General features: G+C 39.2%; 2 protein-coding genes across 6 annotated transcripts; both read left to right on the top strand.

Annotated features, from left to right (window-relative positions):
- The first annotated feature begins 1,718 nt into the window (after positions 1–1,718).
- LOC134640905 (arfaptin-2-like) lies at positions 1,719–10,834 on the top strand. Of its 5 annotated transcripts, none has more exons than XM_063492985.1 (9): positions 1,719–1,768; positions 2,115–2,223; positions 2,862–2,970; positions 4,434–4,520; positions 4,661–4,761; positions 4,886–5,107; positions 5,181–5,338; positions 5,427–5,601; positions 9,221–10,834. In XM_063492985.1, exons 2-9 carry the CDS (start codon positions 2,125–2,127, stop codon positions 9,374–9,376), a joined length of 1,107 nt encoding a protein of 368 aa, XP_063349055.1. In that variant the 5' UTR covers positions 1,719–1,768; positions 2,115–2,124; the 3' UTR covers positions 9,377–10,834. The 5 variants fall into 5 exon arrangements, with proteins under 5 accessions (XP_063349055.1, XP_063349052.1, XP_063349054.1 ...); XM_063492982.1 differs by having other exon boundaries at positions 1,730–1,939; XM_063492984.1 differs by having other exon boundaries at positions 1,730–1,964.
- Positions 10,835–12,936: 2,102 nt separating this feature from the next.
- On the top strand, positions 12,937–17,745 carry fhdc4 (FH2 domain containing 4). The gene is made up of 11 exons (XM_063492611.1): positions 12,937–13,284; positions 14,187–14,248; positions 14,905–15,007; positions 15,130–15,215; positions 15,297–15,397; positions 15,490–15,560; positions 15,652–15,759; positions 15,864–15,934; positions 16,049–16,170; positions 16,255–16,415; positions 16,507–17,745. Exons 1-11 carry the CDS (start codon positions 12,937–12,939, stop codon positions 17,743–17,745), a joined length of 2,472 nt encoding a protein of 823 aa, XP_063348681.1.
- Positions 17,746–19,991: the final 2,246 nt, after the last annotated feature.

Here is a 19,991-nt window from a genome sequence, read left to right as displayed (position 1 = left end):
AGAGGAGAACACAGGAGGACAAAAGCACTAACAGAGAGATGAGACACAATGAGACAAGAGAAGGAAACACTGAGGGCTCTGCAAACACAAAAAGCCATAACAATAACAAATGAAAGATGGAACCAAAACTGAGCATTATCACAAGAACTGAAACTCCTCCTATGACTATGACACATTCATTTTTCCATTTCTGGAAGACACACTGGTCTGAGCTCACCTTCTTTTCCCAACTGTGACTATACAGATGCAATAGGCAGAAACACTGATATGCTTTGTTTGGAGTCGAGGTTTAGTGTGTTTGATCATTATGTTCAGTTTATTATTGCACTACTGCAACCTGGAGCACATCCCTTCGTTCAAAGTCACTATTTAAAGTTTGTGATAACTCTGCTCAATGTGTATTTATGATGCACATCAGAAAAGTGACTTCCGGTTTCAGGACCGCATGCAGGGCAGTTTTGCTGAATGCATGATTAATGGGACCACATCAAAAACTGTCTTAACTTTTCACACATGGCTGACTGCAATGTGGCATGGTCATGCTTGACAGATTGTCAGTTTTTGAAATACAAAAGTTTATGTAGGCAGAATTTTAACTGCAGTATTGTGTATCTGGGGCAGGGATAAAAGGCTCACCTATACTGTTTGACCATCTTGACCTCGAGATTCCACCATGGTTCTACATACATCTAGCTCGTTTTGGACATGGGATGACATGATTGAGAATGTTTGAGGAAACAAGAAAATATACTTGGTGCAGCACGTAGTAGTCCAAGATGGTGCTAAAATAATATTAATTTGGAAGGAGGATCAAAGGCGGAGCACATACCCATGCCAGTCAAATCACTGCTGACAAGTTGATTGTTGATTAGGGGGGAAACATGCATAACCTAGCTACATGATTTGCCATTTTGCCTGCTTTGATCCTAGAAATGCGCTTGTCAAATTCATGCTGCGTAGAATACTGAAAACGAAGGAGGAGATTTTTAGAAGTCTGGAAAATATGTCACTTGCAGGTAATCAGTGCATGGAGGAAAATTAACCATTAGGAATACATTGTGGGCGTGTGTGAAGGGTTGGTGCTCTGCTTCGAGCCGGAGTAATTACAGAAAAACTTCTACATTTGGAGGCCATGTGCACTTTGCTTGCGTCCCTGATTGAAATAAATGAGGCAAATAATTGGAAGTGCGGCCAGTTTGCTAGGGTGAGGTCTATCTCAAAGCCTTTCACAACTCAAAACAAACGACTGTATTTATACAGTTTGATTTCAGGAGATATTGCAATCAATGGAACGATTAAGATGTAACAACCTAGGCTTTAATGATTAATACTCACAGCATTTGAGGGACCAGAGCCATACTACTGATTGAGTTACTCTAGATGTGCCATGTTCTAGTTTCTCTCTACTGGGCCGTGAAGTGCTACTGACATCTTCAGGAGAAATCAGGTACTGCAGGTCAGAGGAAAACGCTACGTCAGCACCGCACGACGTGGAAGATGGGGGAGGCTTGACGACCATGATACGTTATTATTCTTCAAAATAAGAGCATCAAATTACAGTATCCCTCTCAGCCTGCTTTTTGACACATAAAGTACATTTAAAAAACATACATTGTGCATTTCACTTGAAGCACAGTGCTTTTAAATGGAACCTAATGTGACGCACAACAAAAATAAAAATCACGAAAACCTTTATTCCGAAGTCGTACTATTAAAGCTGCGACCTGGCTAGATGCAGGGATTTTCTGTCTGAATTCTATGGAAGCAGGTAGATGATCATGTGAACGATTCAGGATGAGTAATCATGGATGTAGTATGGAATACTAAGTAAAAACAGTGGTGCCTCCGTTTAATTTATGTTATATTTCAAGTCTACTGCCCGCGCGACTTGTTTAGTCTTTCTGGCGACTGAAACTTGGCTCCAGTATCAGCTACAGTGGTGAGGATTTGAAGCTAGCTGTCAGGTAGTAGCCCACTAGCAAGCCACATCAGCACCGTTGCTATTGGTCAATCACGTTAGCATCAGTGTAAGCCAGCTGTTATTCTGTGTCGATGTAGGCTAGCATTGTTCTGTTTTTCTCCCCCAGCTTTATGTGCTATTGTCTTTCTTGCAGAGATTTCATTATGGCAGACAGTATCATGAGCAAGGCTGCAACCATGGAGATCCCCATTAACAGCAATGGAGACACAGGCACTCTCCCAGAGGATGACAGTCTGGAGCAGGTCAGTGATGCTTCATCTCACCTCACTCACTGTGGAAATGAATAATGCTATTTTGCTTATAACAGTATCTGGTTTTCCTAAATTTTGCGTGATTGTACAGTCCAGGGCTGGTTAGGCCAAATGTTACCTAACCATGTAAAGGCCTGTAGCTAGGGACAGTAGATGTGTACCTCCAACCCGATAACGTTGATGCGTTCAGAGCACCTACAGGAGGAAACTGTGACATAAATGAGCTTTTGCATGACAAACTGTCAGTAAAATTAAAAGGTTGGTGCACCATTTGTAAAGCCCATTGGGATTAAGAAAGCTACACCAGCAATGCTGTGACATTAATAGCATTAGACTAAGCAATACTGAGGCCTCTATAATGAAATATACGACTACTACAAGTTTTGTATGTTATCTGTCTGCAGGTCAGCTTTACAAAAAATAGATTGTTTATTTTAACTAAAAGTTGTGGATGACATGAATTTATTTTTATGTTTAAGATTACAGCTTTGTGGGTCTGACCAAGATAAATAAAATGACCTTGTTTCATAAAATTATCAAGGCTGCTCAGCATTTTTGTGCATTTTAACATCCATGCAGATATTTTAAAAAAGCTAATAAATTGTGTTTATCTGTTTTAACTCCATCAGGATCTGCAGCAGGTGATGGTGTCTGGACCCAACCTGAATGAAACCAGTATTGTCTCTGGAGGTTATGGTGGACCTGCAGGGGGCATCATCCCAACCAGCAGTATCAAAGGTACTTTTAGCAAATCGAGCTTCCATTCTCTGCAGGTATTGCTTTGTTGTTTATTCTTCTTAGTAATATCTGCAGGGATATTACAAATTTAAAGGTGCATTAAGTACAAGTTGCTGTTCAGTAAGTAATTTTCATGCTAAAAAGCATACATCAGTTGAACAGGATTTTTAATAAGTTCGGTTGACCCAACACTCCTTTTCCAGGGGCTGACAGACACAAATACCCTTAAAGAGTTCACTGCTCTATCTCTATTTTGTTTCACGATGTTCTGGCTGTTGTCAGATGAAGGCTGTGTCAGAGATCTCTCAGTGCTTGTACTGTCCTCCAGTTACTGAAAGAGGTTGATACTTAGTGCACCTTTTAAGAAACAATAGCAGGAGCTTTTCTTTGTGTGTCACAAGAGAGCTGCTGACCTGCAGTCTCCTGGTTTATGTCACAAACATCCATATTCTTTAGGACCCGCAGTTTACTTCAACCCTGAGTATCTGGACAGAAGACAAGCCCCTGCACCAGGACCAGGTGGCTGTGTATTCTAATAACCCCTTTCTTTCTTATTTAACCTTGATATGTTGGTCTTATTTGGCCCCTTGTAAGAGGTTTTGAGGCTTGATGAGCGGACTTGTATGTAACCTTGCTTGTACCTACCGAACTCTGCCACTGAACAGCTTCAGCAAGAAGTAATGTTTTGGCACCTTTCAAAAGTAGGAATGAACTAACCAGATATTACAGGGCTGTCACATTCAATGTTGTGTTGATGTCTAAAAAAATCTGTTCTGTTCTGTACTTTGAAATGCACTTTGACCGTTTTGCCAGTATTTGGTACTTGCATCTCATCCCATGAATTCCATTTTCATCTTCTTTTTTTTAATGTTTTTATTCTGCATGTGAAGCCTGCCTGGTGGATTATTATTTACTTCAAAACCCCTCTAACCCTGCTCTTTATGTGTCCTCCACTGCAGAGCATAACAGTTTTTAAGCTCCTTTTGGACTTTCATTCCTTTCCCTTAACATGGGTGGCTTCATGTCTGAATGCACAGCGTATAGCAGCACACTTTCTCCATGATCATTTACAAATCAAAGAAAGTGCACACATATACACATGTTGTGTAAATGCAGTATGTCACATTTCATGACTTAAGTACCACTGGTACAGGATTGATCAGGATATAAGAGCATTGTGTAACATAATATCCAGTCCAGTTACCATGGTTATTTCTACGAATATTGTGGGAATGTTTGAAGATTCACATAGAAGCTACCTATGTCTGAATGACTGAATTACTTCAACAGATTAATGAAGCCAGCAATCGTACAAATCCCATGTCAGAAAGGGGCTTCGGTCTTCATGCTCTGCTGTTCTGCGGCATATCTCACTCCCAAGCTGCTCTGGCATGTTTCACTACAGTCATTTTTACATGTCTTCCTCTCATTCTTACTCTATATCACCGGCATGTTCATTTCAGACATTCGCATGAAATCCAGAGGTGTTAACTTGCCTAAAAGTCAATCTGCAGCAAGTCGACTTGCCCACCACACAGAGCAGCATCCAGGTATCACCATGCTCATCACCCTGTCCACACTGTCCTCACTTATTTTCTGTAAACCACTGCCTTAAAAACTTCTCTTCATAGAAGAAGCTCCAGTACTGTGTACACTGTGTGTTTATTTCTAGCTTTTATGTTCTTTTTAGGGTCGTCGAACCATAACACAAATTCAACTGAAGAAGTTTCTCGTGGTGTAGCAGTGGAGAAACTGGACAGTGTGAAGAAATGGGGCATAAACACGTACAAGGTATTCTGCACTAAGTGTGCATGCTGTGTTTTTAAAATGGAATAGATATGCTTGGATATGTCTATGTTCCAAAGACTACATCAGGTTGCGTTGACACTGATCTCTGTTCATATTCATTGCGCAGTGTACAAAGCAGATGTTCTCAGAAAAGTTTGGCCGAGGCTCACGGACAGTAGACCTGGAACTTGAGGCTCAGATTGACGTGTTAAGAGACACGAAGAGCAAGTATGAAAACATCCTAAGACTGGCCACCGCTCTCACCGATCACTTTCAAAGAATTGTGCAGACGCAGCAGGCTCTAGGAGATGCCTTCACTGACCTCAGCCAGAAGTCCCCAGAGTTGCAGGTATAGTATTGCAGAATCTCTCCATATGACATGTCATGACATTGGCAAGTAAAACCTCTGTATTTCTCTGCAGGATGAGTTTGGGTATAATGCAGAAACACAAAAGCTGTTGTGTAAGAATGGCGAGGCTCTGCTTGGTGCCATCAACTTCTTCGTATCCAGTGTCAACACACTGGTCAACAAAACAATGGAAGATACTTTGATGACGATTAAGCAGTACGAAAATGCAAGGTATTGAACTAATAAGATGTAAAACCGTTAAGTGGTTAAACTTAATGGTTGCCTGGAAAGTAACTCACAGTCTTGTGTTTGTGTTCAGACTTGAGTTTGATGCCTATCGCTCTGATCTGGAGGAACTGAGTTTGGGACCAAGGGATGCAGCTGGTGTGGTTCGCATTGAGATGGCTCAGCATGAGTACCAGATCCACAGAGACAAATATGAAAGGCTGCGTAGTGATGTCACCATCAAGCTTAAATTCCTGGAAGAAAACAAGGTTCAGATTACAGTCTAGTTTTATTCTTGAAATCCCTGCATGTTTAAAGAGTGCAGTCCTCTGAATTATTATTCTTTTTAGCTCTAGTAGTGAAAGATAGTGATATAAGTATAACTTCTTCACTTTTTTGGGCAAAGTTGGCGCTTTTTTTTTCCTCAGATTTCCTCGTTACACTGCACATGCAGTTTTTATGTCCCAGACCATTTCAATTAATTTGGGTACTTTTTAAGTCATTATCTAAAGAAGTGCTTGAAGCATTTCAAGATAGCTGCTGAATAGAAAGCCGTGCTTCTAGGACATAATCCCAGTGTCCACACTCAGAGACTTACCAACTTTGTGGCACATTTGTGCTAAAGCCTTTGAGGGCTTAAGGCTGCCCCACTGTCAAATCAAGCACATGAGGGCTCTCTGGCAGATTTCTTGAGGCCTTATGCATGCTTTCTGAATTTCTGCAGACTTTACCTAAGGGATTTACACACAGTTCAGGGTACCTTTAGGTTAAATTTAAAAAGAAAAGTATGAGGAAAGAAATTGTAAACAGACAGACACACAGGGTCAATATTTAGAAAAATATTTAGATTTAAATCAGGGCAGTACAACCTCTGCTTTATTACACACAAATTTAATTCATTAATCTTTTTTATAGTGTTTAAAATGCTGTCCCATTCCTTTTTTCATACCATTTTTATTCCTTGTGAAATTACACACTCAGGCTCTGCAGTTTTGCTTGCAGGTGATGACATTTACATTTTTGAGGGTTGAATACTTAGGAAGAGTACAGGGACTGGTTTTGGCTCCAGTGATTTTTACCTCCAATCATGCAGCATTGGTAACCACATGACATCAGTGTTGTTGACATCATTGTGGTTTCACATGAAGCAAAGCCTAGATTAAACCACACCCAAAGTCAGGGTTCATTCATGGAGGATGTGGTTTTGAAACAGGCTAGGCACTTGCAAACATTAAGGGCACAAACAACTGCCTTTAGCAGTAAGATATGCCTCCTTAAAAACAGCTGCTCGTAATACTTTTGAGATGGTCATTCTGAACGTGGAAAAAAAAAACAAGCAAAAATCCCAATCATATTTAAAATAGATGGCATGGTACTGTGTCCTGCCAATGCCTCTTCTAACTTGCTTAAAGGATACCCATGTTACTGTTTTTAGTGAGCACAGTGTTGAATATAACTGCTATCATTATACAGCAAAAATAAGGAATCTTTTGCACTTCTGCTACTTTCAAGGTAAAACCTCAATTAGAACTTATATTAGCAGAAAAAGAGCTGCCCTTGCCAAGAGACGTAATCTCTCTAGTGTGTGCCTGCATCTGCCCAGGGGCCATACCCTTGACAGGAATGACCAAAGCATCTCAACTATGAGATGTCCTAGTCGGATGCCCAAACGTCCTTAACTGGCTCCTTGGGGGAGTGAAAGTAAAGCAAAGTAAAATTGAATATATAGCACCTTTAAAGATAAATATCACAAAGTGCTTCATCACAAAAATGCTGGAACATCAAAACATAAAGTAAGTTTAAAAATGAGTTTTTAGCTGCTTTTTAAAAGAGACACAGATCTTAAGCTCAGTGGGAGAGAGTTCCCAGTGTCTGTGGAACACTGCTGAAAAACCTCAGTCACCTTTAGTTCTCAGTCTTTTATGAAGCAAAACCAATAGACCCTGATCACATGACCTCAGAGACCTGCTGGTGATGTATGAATGTAAATTTGACTCATGTACACTGATGCTTGATCATGCAGAGCTCTAAAAGTCAGCGCTAGTATCTTAAAGTGCACTCTGAAGGTTAATGGTGAGCCAGTACAACTGAATTAGTATCAGTGTGACATTTGAGTACTTGGAAGACTCAGTCAGCAGTGTCGTAGCTGCATGCTGAGCAAGCTGCAGACATCCCCGGGAAGATTTGTTGAAACAAGTAAACACCGAATTACAAAAATCTAGAAGTGATGAAATAAAGGCATGAGTATGAATTTCCAGTTTAGAGCCTGAAAGACTGAAACTCACCTGGGAAAATTTTCTCTACCGGTAAAAGCAAGAGCGAACCACGTCAGCTTCCAGGGACAAAGCTGAGTCAAAAATGGCCTCAAGGTTCCTGATAGAAGATTTATCAGATGTGACAAGGGGACCTAGAATCTCCATTACCTTAAGCACAGATCTGACAGGGGCACAAACAAGGACTTCTGTTTCCTCTTCAGTAAACTGGAGAAAATTGCCATCCATCCAACCTTTAATACAGTCTAATCATCTATGCAAGATGTCTAAGTTACAGTAGAAACATCTTGGGCTTAGAAGAGATATTTAACTGAAAGTCATCTGTGTAGCAGTGATAATAAATGTCATTTAAAAGTGCTCAAAATATGCTGAAGATGGAACAGATAGACAAAATAAGAGCCCCATAACAGAACCTCGTGACACACAGTAGGCAAGAGAAGTGGAGAATCATGTCATGGTCAGCAGTATCAAAGGCAGAGGTCAGGTCCAGCATCAGCAAAACAACATTCTCCTGCATCGCTTTGCATAGAAATGTCACTGGAGACTAAAGAGAGCTGTTTTGGTGGAATGAGCTCTATGAAAGCCAGATTTAAATGTACCAAGAATGCTGCATTTGTCTAAAAGAGATGTATGCTACTTAGTCTCAACCTTTTCTAAAATGCTACCAATAAACAGTAATTTTTAGATTGGTGTATAACTGTGAGGATGAGAAGAGTCAAGTTTTTTTTTTAATTTTATTTTTTTTAAGTGATTGAATGGCATATTTCTTAAAATAACCAGGGACTTGGCCGAAGAGCAGTGGAGCACTAGTTATATAGAGCACACGGGGGCCGATAGACTGAAAGACAGTTTTGAACAAAGATGCAGGTAAAATGTTGAGGATGCTTCGAATCAACTACTATAAATAGTGGCTCAAATTAGTGACCCATATTTTAGAACCCAGCAACTCTCCAGAAGAAGCTAATTTCTGCTCCTTGTATTTACAGTCTCCTTCTTTCAGTCAATACTCCGAGGTTGGGTCTCTAGGTAAGGGTGGAAATGCACATCGATAGCTTTGCTTTCACACTCAGATCTCTTTATCACAACAGACTAGTACAGTGTCAATCTCCTGCACCACTCTTTCCTCACTCATGAACAAGACTCCAAGATACTTAAACCCACAGGGCCTGGATGGGCACAGCCCAAAAGCAATACATCAGCAATCCCTCCTGTGGGGCCATCACTTGCAGAAAGGGGCTGTAGGAGTTCGGTGTTTTGTGGATCGGACAGTAGTTGTGGTGGAGGTCCTGGCACTCTGATCCCTGGTTAATAAATCTGGCTTTAGGAAAATGAAATGTCAGTCATGACAAGAACTGTTAAAAAAAACATGGAAATTATTGCCAGATAAATGTAAAATAGCAAATAAATTCAAGTTAAACTTAAGATAGTATTTTCTGAGATCTTTAAAACGGCCCGCTTGACTCCTGAGAATAGGCTTCAGAGGAATGTGCAAGTTATTTTTAGGAATGTATTCTGAGCAGTTAGTGATCCAAATAAATGTCTGCAGGCTTTGCTTTCATGTAAACACCTGAAACCATGTTTGTAATGTCATTTTCTCTCCTCTCTTTTCTTCTAGGTGAAGGTGATGCACAAGCAGCTGCTTCTCTTCCATAATGCCATCTCCGCTTATTTTGCTGGCAACCAGCAGCAGTTAGAACAAACTCTTATACAGTTCAATGTAAAGTTAAAGCCCCCAGGATCAGATAAGCCATCGTGGCTGGAGGAGCAGTAATATGCATCCAGGGTTCAGCATTTTGACATGTACAGTTTCATGCTGGCATTGTGGTTAGATGGAGAGGAATTTAAATGCATAAAGGAGTATATTGTAGAATAAGTAGCAGCCAGATATAGCTCTTTTGTAATGTTTTTCAGTATGATTTATTACATAGATGGACAACTTTTTAAGTTGTTCTTATGTTGTTTTATGTTAAATCACAAAATTACCCTATGTTATTTTCTTACTCTTTAGTTAGCACAATCATTTCCATCACTTATATATGTACAGGATAGTCAACTATTGTCGAGATTCTCCTTTGCAGTTTGCACATGCATTATTTTGATGTATTTGTATTGTTGTGTAAGGTTCCCTTTTAATATTTCAGTGTACATCAAATAGGAGGAATTCTTAAAATCAGAATAGCAAGTCAGCAGGATACTGCTACAATGTTCTGAAATTATATTTATTTTCCTTATGCACATGTTCAGCCATATTCATGAGATCAATTTTAACACATTTGAGTCAAACCCATCAGAATATAGATTCATTTTTAAAATTGCCCCACTATGTTTCTACTGTCACTGTCAAAATCCCTGCCTGAATGGTCAGTTTACAGTTTCTGTAGAGGGGGAATATATATACAGTAAATATATATATTTAGCAAACATGATTTTTCTCTAACCTAATATACAATCATAATTATTTTACACCTAAATTTTGGATACAGTGTTAGATCAAGTCCAGCACCATTGCAACTATCTGTCTTTTTTACTCTGGAGTTTACACATGGAAACAAGCCTGAACGAACATGACATTTGTGTTTAACAGCAAATCCCCATCAATTCCTAATGATAAGATCTCAACAATCATAAAGAAATCCGTATCAAAACATGGCACGCAGCCAGTGTTGCAGTGACTGTAGGAGCTGGCATTGTGCAACTGCAAAACTTCCTTTTGAAATACTGAATGGGAATAGTGGATCAAGGTGCACTTTAGGTTACAGTACAAGTGTCAGCGTCTTCAAAAACAGAATGTATGAGTGCATTTGTTATAGTTTGCATTATTTATTTACCTGTTTGTAACATAATTTGTATGTTACTTAGATTGTTTTAGTCAGCTGATTGTCTTTATCTTCTGCAAATCCAATAAAGTCTGCTGGATGTTTTGTTTCACTTAGATGTGCTTTCGACACAGGGGCTGTCAATTTCGTATGGTTACAGTTCACAGTATGTATGTAAAGAAAACTCACAATATTCAGTATGTAATTTTAATTATGTACATGATAAAATATATCTGCAACATGCTTTCAGTGGATTACCTTATTTCTTATTCCTTAAAATACACTTTTTTATTTTTTTCTGAAAATGCGCTTAAAGTTTTTGATGTTGTTGGCTTGAAAGAATGAGACAGGGCGACCAGAAGTAGCCTAAAGAAACCGAATGTTTTCTTTGAGGTGGTGTATGCAGTGAATAAAGCCATCAATCTGTCAATATTAGAATCACAGACATGATTGCTTTTTCAAGCTTCTCTGCCATTAACACAAATAGCTTTTTAATGGTCACAGTGCTCTCAGATAAAATCAGAATAAGAGCTTAAGGTTAAGAGATTAGATTATAACACACTCTTATCTAATCTTACCTTTATAAGTTATAGAATATGATAGTTTGTTGTGGTCACACATTTGGTCTTGTAATTAAGTCTTAAATATATTCTTTACTGTCAGTCCCTTCAGACTTCAGTATATCTTTCACTTCCTGCTTAAAATCTTATTTTATCCCACAGGTAATTTTTTATTGGAAAAGGTAAACAACATGCAAGTTTTCCTCAGTATCTGAGAAAATCCCATGGCTTGCATACTAACACTGTTTAACGCATTGCAGACAATTTGCGGGATGATTTGAAGTATCGATCTTGAAAAATGTTTATGTCAATTTTCTATTATAATATGACTTGCAGTCCTGTTTTATTAATGGGACTAAAGTGCAGTCCCCAGCTCAGGGGTCCGATTGCGTTGTACGGATTTCCTTATATGGTCATCAGAGCTCAAACTGAGGCATTTATTCGGAGGCGAAATCCTGTGGGATTTTGATAAATATACACCACGTAGAAAAAACAGTCGATTTGTTTTGTATTACTGGTCTTAAATGTACTCTATTACACAAAAACAAATACACATTCTGGGCTTGTGACTGGCGAGCAATCCGTTATCGTTATCTGATAACGAGCATCTACGGAGCAAGGTTCAAGCAGTTTACCAAGAAGAAATGTTGGTGCTGGTCTCGGTCAAAATATGTACAGACAAATGTGTGAATTTAAGTTTTTCGTGTACATTAAAATGTGAAATTATGCTAAAAAAAATGGGGGGGGGGGGGGGGGGGTGCGACGCCATCAAAGCGGCAAGATATGTTTGCGGAAGTCAAACGACTCGCAGCCAATCAGAGCTGGACTTATTATACGGCGTACCTTTGTGAGAGAACTCCCATAATATAGAGTTAAAGCCTAAATATTATTTGAAAATTAATATATATAATGAATTCAAATAAATGACGGTCTCACCGCAGGAATATTTACTAAAGTATATAACATTTAATTTATTTTTAATTAAGTTGACAATGTATTTATTACTTTTTACATATGTTCAATGGGTTTTCTCTCTGAGTCAGAATATTTGTCATTCCAGTTGACCGCTTACTCACGCAACTCATTGACAGATGGATAGAAACGCAGCGCCTCCCCAAACTCCAAAGGGAAAATAAAGAGAGAGAGAGAGAAGGAAAAAAGCCAATCCCAGGGTGCCTGGGAAGGTGTGGGCTGTCATGGATTTTAAGTGAGTTCACCTGGGCGTGTCATTTACACACAGGTAGTTTCGACACTCTATCCAGGCTGATGTCACTCTCTACTTTTGAAATTTCAGCAAGAGGACCATAAGAAAAGAAACAAAAAGGGAAGCGGAATGATGACTTATGCTGAGTCCAACACAAAGGTGAGTTGACTTTTTCTTTCTTTTTCTCCGGTCTTTAACTAAAAATAATGCTAAGTGTTTGAACAAACATTGGTTTTAGTAGTTTACCGATCACGGTGGACAAGCATAGCTCTGTACTGGATAAAACACCAGGAGCGTATAGATCTCCTAAAGTGACTGTTATGGCAGATTTAAAGTAGCCTCTATATGTTTCCAAAGTGGATCATGAATTATTATAGTGTTTGCACAAGTTTCAGCAAACTTTTTATGAAAATAATCGGCGGTATCACTCCCATAATTAATCTTATGTACAGTAAAGAAAGTAAATTCTGTACTCGGTGCTAAACAAAGCTGCTCACTGTTGTAGAGTGTATGAAGATCTGTAGCTTATGTGTCCCCACCCTGCTTTGTTTCTTTCAGTCTGAATGCATCATCCTAACTGACAACATTTTGAACAAGTCACTCCAGGACTGACTGTTGCACCACATTCCTGTAAAAACGACCAGAATCACTTCTACATTCACTGCATTCCATTATATGCTGAAATTCAGCTTTTATGCATGAATATGAGTGTGGATGCATTCAAAACCTGCTGAGAGGTTCTTATTAAAAGATGCAGCCTGGAGGTCCTCCTGCACCCCCACCTCCACCCCCACCACCTCCACCTCCGCTTCCTCCGCCACCACCTCCTCCACCTCCATCCCTACATGGCCCGGGTCCAATTTCAAGGTTGGAGCGCCGGCGCTCCAAGATGCGCAATTTCAACTGGGAGACCCTACCCAAACACACAGTTATAGGAAAGCACAATATCTGGACAGCAGATAAGACTGATGGGGGATATGAGCTGGACACTGATCATATGGAGGAGCTGTTCAGCCACAAGCAGGCCCAGCAGCAAAACAAAGCTCTGAACCGTCAGAGTCTGAGGGGCCTGCCAAGTTCTGCCACAGCAGGGGAAATGGTGAGTGCAGCTAGCCAGACTATAAATGTGTCACTATCACCCGTTCATGTAGTCGAACTTTGACCCCCAAGGTTTGTACAATAGATTGAAAGGTTTTATATTCTTTCCTGTTTATTGCTGAGATATGGAAGCAAGTTCTTTTGACCTGAATCGATCCCCCCCAAGCTTACATTTAAGAAAAAACAGACGTCCCTGCAATGTTTTCCTCTCCTAACATTTAAAACCAGAGTGACCGAAGTGGTGATTTTATGAAATGGGAATATAGTGATACTATAGGAACTTTACCCTTTATGTGAAACTTAAAATTGCAATTTACATTTGCTTATTTTACAATTTACATTTACATTTTATAGGCCCAACTTTGCAATATATAAATACAATAAATGACAACAATAGTATAATGTTTCTGTCAGAAACATTATGTATTGATGTAAAATCACTCAGTACAAGGGTGGAGTATTATTATTTTCATTTGTTTGCTGAAGGAAGGTCTAATTGTGTTCTCATTGACATCACTCTGTTGTCCATGCTCTGTATTTAAGCTACCGTCCATAATAAACACCAGTAGATACATTTACTTAATGAAGTGTAGATCAATCATGGTTTGACTAACAATACATTTTAACTTTTTACTTTGACCTTTCACCTAGAATTTTGTAAGAGAAATGGTGAAAAGGTGCAAAAACTGCATCTTTGCCTGGAATGTTCAATACAATCAACTCAAAGAATTCTTAACCTTTGGATTCGACTGTCTCTTTGGAAAGTTGAGATGTCTGTGATACGAAAGACAGAGCTCAAGTCAACAATTAAACCATTTTAGCAGCTGACAAGCAGATTTTAATCCGGTCTCTGTTCTCCTTTTTTTTATTTTTTTTTTTTATTTATTTTTTTTTTATTTCCAGATTTCTGTCCTCAGCTCCAAGAGGAGCATGAACATTGGAATTTTCCTAAAGCAATTCAAGCGGTGAGTCAGTGGTAGCACTGTGAAGGTGTGAGTATTTTGCACAATAATCTTTCCATGTTACACTGTAAAGAGCACAAGGTGAGGCAGGCAGATTTGTATGCAATAAGACTGCATCATACTCACAAAATCTCTGAAAGCCGACATGTCCTGGCAGGTCTGATCTACACTAGACTGTTCTACAGCTCTAACAGGTTATCTCCCTGATGTAACTTACAGATACACTTTTGCGAGGTATTGTAAATCTATTGCCTAAAGCTAGTTGTCGTAAACAACAGATCTTAAAAGGAATGAAAACAATCCTGTTACTGTTAACATCCCTAACATGTTTGTGATCAAACTACTGTGTCACCAGCAAAACAAGAGAACAACTTATGGATACATTAATCTAACTACTTTTTTCTTTCTCATTCTGTTACCAAATATGTTTCTCTGCAATCTGAGCACATTTCCATTCCATCATTTTCATGTCCCGCACAGCATGTATTTTTCTGAGGGTTGAAATAAAGTGATTAGAGCAGGTAGAGGCTTGTACGTGTCAGCAGCTCAAGTATGTAAAAGTGTGATATGAAAGCAGACACCCAGAACTAATGAGATGTTTCAAAGCAACAGTAAAAACATAATTAAAGATAACTGAATCTCTTGACCTCTATTTACAGGCCTATAAAGGACATGATTGAGGATATCAAATCAGGAAATGGCCTGGGCTTTGGTACTGGAAAACTGCAGGAATTATGCAAGATGCTTCCGGATGAAGCGGAGGTACTTTAGTTGCTTTTTTTTTTTTTTTTTTTTTAAACATGTCTATTGCGTCATGTGACTCTAAACCTTTGTTTATTTACTTTGTAAATACATAATCAGATTTTCTGATTTCACAAATGCAGGTAAAGCAGCTGGTTAATTTCAAAGGTGACATGTCTGCTCTCCCTGAAGCAGATCAATTTATGTTACTGTTGGTCAAGATCCCCAGGTAAGCCACCTGAATGTAATTCAATGAAAATCACATGTTAAATGTCAATGGTGATAATGATGCAAACTTTTTGTCTTTTAGCTATGAAGAGCGTTTGAGCTGTTTGGTGCTGAAGGAGGAATTTTTTCCCCTTATGGATGAAGTAAAAGAATTCATCCGTACTTTGACCACTGCTGGAAGGGGTAATGTCTGCGTTCCTTGAGTTTTAAACATGAGACCCATTAAAGCAGAGTTGTACGCCCATTTGGAGTTAACAATATATGTTTTCTTTTAGAGCTGCTAGATTGCGATAATCTTCATGCTGTCATTCGCCTGGTCCTTAAGACTGGAAATTACATGAATGCTGTGAGTATATAATGATTGTGTTTGTGGAGTCTTGGATGACTTTTCTTTATATTTGTATTTGTTTGATCTAAATATGTTTATCTGATCATAGGGCGGCTATGCAGGCAATGCAGTTGGCTTCAAAATGTCTTCTCTGTTGAAACTAGTGGATACCAAAGCAAACAAACCTGGAATGAATCTTATGCACTATGTTGTGATGGTAAGTGGCTTTTACTTGTTTGATTACAATGAGAAGTCTGTGTTTCTCACCTTAAGATGAAGTTGCATAATTAGATTTTCAACAAACTTTCTAATTCGTCACAGCAAGCTCAGAAGGTGGACACAGCACTGCTTAAATTTCCAGAACAGCTCAAACACATTGAAGCTGCAGCAAGGTAAGCAATACTTTTTTAAAAGCCATATAGAAGTGTCTTGTATGGCTTTTTTTTTTTTCTTGTATTGCTGTATCATCAGAATAAGAGAAGAAATGCTTTCAAAAATTCTTTTAGAATACATCAAAGTGACATTGAAGGGGAGTATCGAAAGCAAGTAAAGAAAGTGCAAGATGCCAATGCAAACACTTTAAAGCAGGAAGACCTAAAGGCACAGATGGAGGATTTTCTAATGGTGGGTGATTCGTTACTTGGTCCAGTTTGTGTGAATTTTAATAGAGAGTATATGCTCTAATGTTTTGGTTTTGGCTCCAATTAGGAAGCGGAGGTTTGCTTGAAAGAAGTAGAAACTGATCTTCAGGAGTTGCAATCTGTAAGTGACAGTGTGGCACAGTACTTCTGTGAGGACGCCAAGAATTTTAAACTGGAGGAGTGTTGCTCCATTTTCAACTCCTTTTGTGAAAGATTTTTGCGAGCTATGCAGGTAATATACGCGCTATATGTGCTGGCATATTCCTATACTGAGATAAAAGAAAAATTAAAGGGTTTGAACTGGGATTTTTTTTTTCCTGCAGGAAAACAAAGCTAGAGAGACTGCAGAGGTGAAACGGAGACACAGAGACAGACTGGAAATTGCAGCCAAGCGGAGATCCACAGCTACCTGCTCCAGTAGAGATAAGGAAATGGATAGTGTTGCATTAGAATCTGTGCTGCAAAACTTTGTCACCAAACGTGGTTCTAGGAGAAGAGCAGAAAAGCCCTCATCGACTCATGGAAGCCCAACTAATGGTAGTCCCAATAACGGGAGCCTTTCAGAAATTACTTCTCAGGCAAACCTTCCCCCAGTAAATCAAAAGATTCAAGCCTCAATTAGAGCTAAGGACATGGGCAGAAAAGAGTGGAGTTCAGCAGTTGAGCTCACTGCGAACTCACGGAACTTGCACAAAGCCCAGTCAGACATCGAGGACACAATGGCAGAGAGTGAAAATTCTCATGTAGAAGAGATGAAAACTTCCAAAGAAGAGGACTCTAGAGGACTTAGGAACCCTGCCAAAAGGACTGTTAGCATTATGACCGCAATTAGATCTTTTGATGATAATGAGGAAGATCTGCAAGATAATAATGAGGAGGAGGCCCAAAAGCTGCGTGAAGCATCTAAAAAAGTTTTGCGTTTTCAGAACAGCCGTGGCAGCGTCTCATCTGGGGACTACTCTCTGGAAAATCAGAAGTCTCCTCCTCCAAATGCCCCCATACGCCGTCAGCTCACATTTGATGAGGAAGCGGATAGGTATCCTGATGACCCCAGCAATGAGGATTTGCTTCAAGTTTTGCTCAATCCTCAACCTTCCCCTAAACGTAACCTTGGACGCCGCCATACGCTGCCTACTAAAGTCCCAAAAACCGATGCAGGGGAAAGTAATCGGTGGACTGAACTGCCCGTCAGAACTCCAAATCACGTGGCACAAGAAAAGGGGACGATGCCAGAGCGAGAGGGCGCCGGACACCCTCCCTCCAAACCAGTGTTTGATTATACTGACATTTCTCACAACTTAAAACAATCAGGTGCTCAAGACACAAATGCCACATCAGCAGAAAACACAATCAAGCCACCTGTTTCCTCAGCTCCTGTCATGCAGCCCACAGACAACGATGTACAGATAACTAGTGACACTGTTCCAGCAAGCAGCAAGCCTGTGGTGTTCAAAACTGAGACCACTGGACTATTTTTTAGTTTTTTAAAACGCATCGGCGATATGAGCAAGCTACAGAGCAGCAAGGACACTGTAAATAAGCCCACAGGCTCTGGTGTTTAGCCTTTGGGATATATTTTTACATGTATCAAAGATAATTTATGTAATTTAATGTTAATTGCAATTAATTCATGATGACAAAAAAAGTGTTAAAATTATTCTATTGTGGTAATTTTTCCTAAATTGTGAATATATTCAAGAAAGCTTTAAGCAAGTGAAGGTTTCTTTGTTTAGGAGAAGGCATTTTGTATGTTGTACCACTAGATGGCAAAATATAGTTGGCTTAAAGTGGAGGTTTTCTGGTTGATGTAGAAAGATGGGCACATTCATTGTATTTGCATTTTTATCCATATCCAATAAGACTCTTTTGACTAAACTGTTCTCAAAAATGGGATGAATGGTTTAATGCCTACAGTGTGTGAACTTTGCAAAACGTGCAGAAGGTACTGAGAAAGTGTAGAGACAGAAAGAGAGAGAGAGAGAGAGAGCGAATAAAATGGCTCAGAGGCTGTATTTAAATCCTGGTTAGATGTTTTTGTTTTTAAACTACGTGTGCTTGTAACGCATGCTTAAATACAGTATTTCCTTTTTTGTTTTGTTTTTAACTGAGTATATTTGTATTGCTCTGTTTTCAACTCTTTTTGTGAAACATTCTTGTAATTCTTTTTTTTCCACATTATCACAGAAGCATGTCAAAAATGCAGAAGAGTGTGGTTGCTTTGAGGGTCTTACTCAATTCAGCCATTGTTTGATCTTAAATGGGTCAGTGTTACAAAGGCAGCCTGTATTTGAGCAGAGCTGAACTATGAAAAGTCCAAATGAAGGGCGTTGATCCCAAATTAACTTAAGACACTACCACAGTTGAAGGCCCAGTACCTGGTGGCTGACAATGGTGGTACATTTCACTTATGGAAGACCCTCAGTACTTTCATTTTGTGGGAGCAGAGGCATTGGGTCAAAGAGGCCACAGCTTGTACCATAACATTAGAGCTTGTTTATTCAACTACCGGCAACCAGTGCTCTGCAGTTGATGCCAGAGTTGCATTAATTAGGTTTTCGGTACTCTGTCAGGCTGTCTGACTTGAAATAATGAAGTAATAAAAACTGCCTCTTCTTTAGTGTTTTCATTTCAGTAAAGACCGGTGTATTTCAAATGTTTTTGTTTTTTATAATTCTCTATGATAAAATATTTATAAGGCTAGCATGCGTGGATATGGTAAAGGGTCAGTGATAAATATGTTTCACTAGAAGACTCAAACCAGGCAACTATATTAATACTCCGTTTATGTTTACAAACAAATAATCAATAGCAATTCAAAATGCTTATCTGCTCAAGCCCTTATAAGCTTGTGTTTGGGAATATAATAACAATCTGAAATGGACAGCTAATCTTTGATCACATTAAGTCCGTATGTGTTTAGACAATGACAACATTTTTGTAATTTTGCCTCTCGCAGCACTAGTTGTAGATTTTAAATCAAAGAGCTTGATTTAAAGCGTGAGCTTGAACCGCTTTTGAATTTAAGCATTTTTTTTAAACATAGTCCCTCATTTTCACCAAAAGGACTGAAAGCACATGGTAGTCAGCTAGATGTTTCCCTTTTTTAATAAAGCCTTTCCCGACATCTAAGCTAGTCAAAAAACTCTCATTGAGGTAGGCGTACTATTGTCAAAGTCTGTCATTAGATGCCTTCATAGATACAAAAACAGGGAATTTACAACAAGAACAAAAGGCCAAATTGGATTTCTTTAGAAAACAAAAGTGCCTGCAGATTTCTGGAGAACAAAAATCTCTGGACAGATCCACCATGAACCAGAACAGTAAGAAAAGTGTGTAGAGAAATAGAGAAACAGCTCATGATCCAAAAAATTCCACATTATCTGTCAAGTAAACAGTAAATGCGATGTTATGGCATTGGCGTGTATGGTTGCCAAATTGGGTCACTAGTGTTTAATGATGATGTGCCTGCTGATACAAGCAGCAGGATGAGTTTTGAAGTGTACATGGCTATATTCTCATTTCCAGCCACATGCTCCACAACTGATCAGACTGTGGTTCCCAGGGCAAATGGATAACGACCCAAATCATTTTGCAAGACCCCAGAGTTTCTCAAGGCAAAGACATGAGAGATTCTTCATCAGGCAAGTCAGTCATCTGATCTCAACACAACAGAGCTTTTCAGTTGTTAAATAACAAACTGAAAACAGACAGACCCACAAACAAGCATCAACTGAAGGCAGCTGCATTAAAGGCTTCTCAAGGGTTAAAATACAGCATTTGGTGATGTTCATGGATTCTAGACTTCAGG

Source organism: Pelmatolapia mariae, linkage group LG14 (assembly GCF_036321145.2).
Source record: "Pelmatolapia mariae isolate MD_Pm_ZW linkage group LG14, Pm_UMD_F_2, whole genome shotgun sequence".
NCBI classification, from domain to species: Eukaryota; Metazoa; Chordata; class Actinopteri; order Cichliformes; family Cichlidae; genus Pelmatolapia; species Pelmatolapia mariae.
The sequence above is the reverse complement of the archived record's forward strand: the minus strand, read 5'-3'. Positions and strand labels throughout refer to the sequence as shown.